General features: G+C 37.1%; 1 protein-coding gene across 1 annotated transcript in view; it reads left to right on the top strand.

The window, feature by feature from the left end:
• The window catches only part of ZNF396 (zinc finger protein 396), a 9,282-nt gene extending 7,697 nt beyond the window's left edge, over positions 1–1,585 (top strand). Inside the window, exon 4 of the mRNA XM_008587010.1 lies at positions 697–1,585. Coding sequence (XP_008585232.1) covers positions 697–1,151 — 455 coding nt within the window. The 3' untranslated portion in view covers positions 1,152–1,585. The remainder of the gene's footprint in view (positions 1–696) is intronic.
• The last annotated feature ends 2,875 nt before the right edge of the window (positions 1,586–4,460 follow it).

Here is a 4,460-nt window from a genome sequence, read left to right as displayed (position 1 = left end):
GATAGATGGGGTTGGGACAGGGTCTTATTATATAGAGTAGTAGGCCTCTCTGATGAAGTGACTTTTGAGCAGATACCCTCCTTCTATATGATTATCCTGGATAAAGTGGGAGCTAGAGATTAGGAGGGAAATCCCACTTGGGAAAATCTCCCCCCCATCCCTACTTCTTTTATATTCTAGGGGTGGCTGATAGCTCAGCAAAGTTAGGGTTTTTCCAGGGGAATTTTGATAAGAAACTACAGGAAAAACAAAGAAAATGCAGAAATGTAGAAAGGTATTTAGAAAAGATTGCTCATCTTTTAGGCCCTTTCTTTTCTTCCAGACCTGCCTCAGTCTTTAACATATTGAGAGCACTTCAAAAAGTTTGTGGAAAAATAGAATTAAAAGATAATACCAATCTTTCCATGAATTTTTTTAAGTACCCTTTTGTTTTTCTACCCCTACTCACCATTCTACCTTTTCCATAGAGCTTTGCATCTTTATAGTTGACTGCTTCTTCAGCATCTAAACCTTTCTCTTTGCCTTATAATCTCAATATTTTTTCTCACCTTCTCTATCCTCCACATTGTCCTATCGATTTACAGACATGCTAGATAATAAATAATCCACATATATTTTATTTGAATCTCTCTATTTCCCTTTCTTGCATTTGGAAGAGAAAATTGGTGACATTTGCTTTTCTGTGTATTATTTCAGATGATGACACCAAAACTCTAAATGTGGAATCAACTTTGAGGCAAAAGACTTCTTCAGGCATAGAACAGCATTGCAATGTTTCCAACACCCTTCATACAAATGCCTCCCAGAGTTTCACATATAGAGCAACCTGTGAACAAGATGGCAGGTTTGAAAGAAGACAGGGAAACCCCTCTCGAAAAAAACAACACAAGTGTGATGAATGTGGCAAAATTTTTAGCCAGAGCTCAGCCCTTATTTTACATCAGAGAATCCACAGTGGAGAGAAACCTTATGCATGTGATGAGTGTGCAAAGGCTTTCAGCCGAAGTGCAATTTTGATTCAGCATCGAAGAACCCACACTGGGGAAAAACCCTACAAATGTCATGAATGTGGCAAAGCCTTTAGTCAGAGCTCGAATCTTGTAAGGCATAGGAAAAGACACACTAGAGAAAAAGTCCCATTAGTGTCATGAGGGAATCGAAACATTTACTCAGAACTTTTTCAGCACAAGAGAAGACACAAGGTACAAATACTCCCTTAGTATAAATCAGTGGTTTTAGTGGACACCAGTTTCCTTTCAAGGGTCATAAAAGCCACAGGAGAGAATGTGGAATATGTCATTTGCTTTTCTGTTTATCAGTACAGCGTCAGTTCAGATGTTTGAGATTCCAAAGTTTAATTCAGCTTTCCATCCCTAAGCAGCCCTTGAAAAGACATTCTCAGACATATTCTACTATTTCCATTATTAACACAGATAATGAACTAGTGTGTACTTTTTTATACAGTTATTTTTTTCCCCTGTTTAGAAGGAATGTGTGACTTACTTAGCATAGAAAAGATATTCTCCATTTCGTAGCTTGAGCACTAGAACTCTAAAGAACAGAGATTAAAGCCTGTTTTAACAAATTTCTCATTTGTGTTTTGTTACGAAGGAATGTGTGACTTACTTAGCATAGAAAAGATATTCTCCATTTCGTAGCTTGAGCACTAGTACTCTAAAGAACAGAGATTAAAGCCTGTTTTAACAAATTTCTCATTTGTGTTTTGTTACTAGATTCAAAATATGACAGTAGGATCGACCCAAAACAGTATATACCTCAAGACATAGGCTGAAGTGTCCCGGGTCATTGGTAGGAGGCAAACGAATAGAGGTTCCTAAAAGGACCTTATGAAAGATCACAAGAGCCTACACACTATTGATGATATTAAGGAATTTCCTCTGTTGGAAAAAATAATCTCTTTTACATTGTAATTTGGAAATAACTCAATGGAAACATTAAGATGACTTTGTACATGTCTTCAAGGTGTGGCCTAAACATAAGGAATGTTTTCATAATAAATGAGGTGCTATTCTGTGGGTGCTTATATAAGGTTGATGATCATCTTAATATAAAGAAAAAAAAAAGGAAAGTCAAACTAAAATAAAAAAAGGAAAGTCAAACTAAAATAAAAAAAGGGAGAAGAGCAATACCATCCAAACAAAACTGATGGAATACAAATGTTGGCAAGTGCAGTGCATAATGGTGTACCAGAGCTTACCTGGAAAAGGAAGCCCCTAACAGCTGATGACTATCATTCAGTATTCTTCGTGTCCTCTTTTCTGGCATAAATCAGCTGTGAATATGTTTCAGGCATCACAAAACAGCCTTTTCAGGGTCTTACGCATTTTAGTAAGATGAGTTTCTAGACGTGCTGTCACAAAATGAGACCCTGGATGATGATGTTGTACAAATGAAGAAATGACTAAAGTTCAATTTAAAGAGTGCACTATGTCCCTTGTTAACAATTGTTGAACCTCACCATTATAGTGGGATATCTTATTTGTCCTATCATCTTTAGGATATAGGTAGCTAGAAGTTTTACCCATGTTTAATCCAAACAGACTCCTTGTTTAAAACTAAAATGACTGACTTGTATGTTATTAGAATTATTCTGACAGTATACAACATAATGTTCTTTTTTCAGGGGATTCTTGATAAAACTCTTTGATAATGTTATAAGAATACACATTGTGTTTCCCATGGTGCTATAGTTACCCAATAGGGAGGCAAGTGTTAGAATGAAAGTCCTTGGAAGAAGAAGGGAAGAAGATGTTCATAGTCAACTTCTTTGGTTGGGTTCCTCATAAAGTATAAACATTTCATTCTTAGAAAATCCAACCATATCTAGTGCTTAGAATAACTCCAGAAACAAATGTGGAATTACTGTGCTCTGCTTAGTTAGTATACTGATAAATATAAGAATAGTAGGGGGAGAAGTGAATGCAAATTTTATTACAGAATTTTCTGATAGTGATTATGCTTTGTAGCTCTAGTGAATATGAATATATATTGGGTTTTGTATATTTTCAGTTATTAAAAATGTGGGAGTCACTTTATTTGGGGACCATTATCTTTGTAATTAGAGAGAGGAACAAGTAATCTATTATAGGAACAAGTGCCTCAGAGATATGCGTATTTTGAATTACTGCTTATTTATGGAAAAAATTTCTTAGGTTCTATGTGAATAAGATGGCAGAAACTAAATCAAGTATTTTGAGGGAAGCATCTGTCTTCACTTGCTGCTGCCATAATCTTTGTAAGATTGCATTCTCTTTATTGTGAATAATCTGAAATTTTCTACCAGACAGTGGTATGAATCATATCATCTAAGTACATGATGAATTTTTAAAGGATGTTGCTGTGTACTTTGAGTTATTTGGCACTCACATAGGTCTCCTAATGAGTAGGTGATACTCATTAGGAGACCTATGAGTATCACCTACTCATTATTAGGTTTAGATAAACCTAATGAGTAGATTTATCTAAAAGGGGCCCCTTACTGTAAGGGGCCCCTTACTGTAACTTCGGCTAACCTTGATAAAAATTAGCATGATATTAGGGCCCCCATTAGACTGATTAATTTCCAGGGATAGTAAATGCTCCAAAATGAGATTGGTATTGTTTTATGAATTTCACTTCATCTGGGCCATCAGAATCAACAATAATTCTATGTTCTCTCTTTACCTCTCTCCCATTCTCTTCAGAGACCAAGTCAGCTGTTCATCACTGTCCTTAAACCTTCCTATATCAGATTAGGATTGTCTCTGGGTGCAAAATCCATCCTTGGTGGCTTAAACAAACAAGTTTACAACCTGAAATATGGAGGGTGGTTGCTGCTGGGTCTCAATCAGCAGCTGGATGATGACCGATCTGGCTGATGTCTCTGTCCTTCTTTTAGCCTTTCCCTCATGCTAGTTTTCTCAGATTTTCAAGAGAGCTGTCCCAGCTCTGGGAACTACATGTGGAGTCAAGTCAGAAAGAAAGAGGAAAAGGGGCACTAGCCATGCCTGTCTCCTTTACTCGGAAAAGCAAAAGCTTTCCAATAAAACTCATCAAAATTCTGCTTATGTTTCCTTGTTGCAAGTGTGTCTGAAACAGCAAGCATTTTCAACCTCTAGAGGGAAAGCAGTAGGGCAAATGGAGACTGACTGAGAACATATTACTCCTTTGCCATCTTTCTCTTAATGGGCAGATGACTATGTTTTTGCCTCCTGCATTAAAGAAAAAGAGATGAAAACTCTTACAACCTCCTATTACCAAATTTTCCAGCTTACCTACGGGAAAATAGCTTATTGTATAGCTGGAGAGTTAAGATAATCGTGCAAAGTAACCTTGTGAGTCCTGTAGTTAAGAGCTGCAGGACCCACAAGGCCAGGATCCTTTAGAGAGGGTCTATAGCTATTCCTAGAACTAGGGTAGAGGCTAGTCACCGAGGAAGGGATACTGGCCTCCAGCCCAGA

Source organism: Galeopterus variegatus, unplaced genomic scaffold (assembly GCF_000696425.1).
Source record: "Galeopterus variegatus unplaced genomic scaffold, G_variegatus-3.0.2 Scaffold4212, whole genome shotgun sequence".
Lineage (NCBI taxonomy): Eukaryota > Metazoa > Chordata > Mammalia > Dermoptera > Cynocephalidae > Galeopterus > Galeopterus variegatus.
Note: the sequence above shows the minus strand (reverse complement) of the source record. Positions and strands in the feature narration are given on the sequence as shown.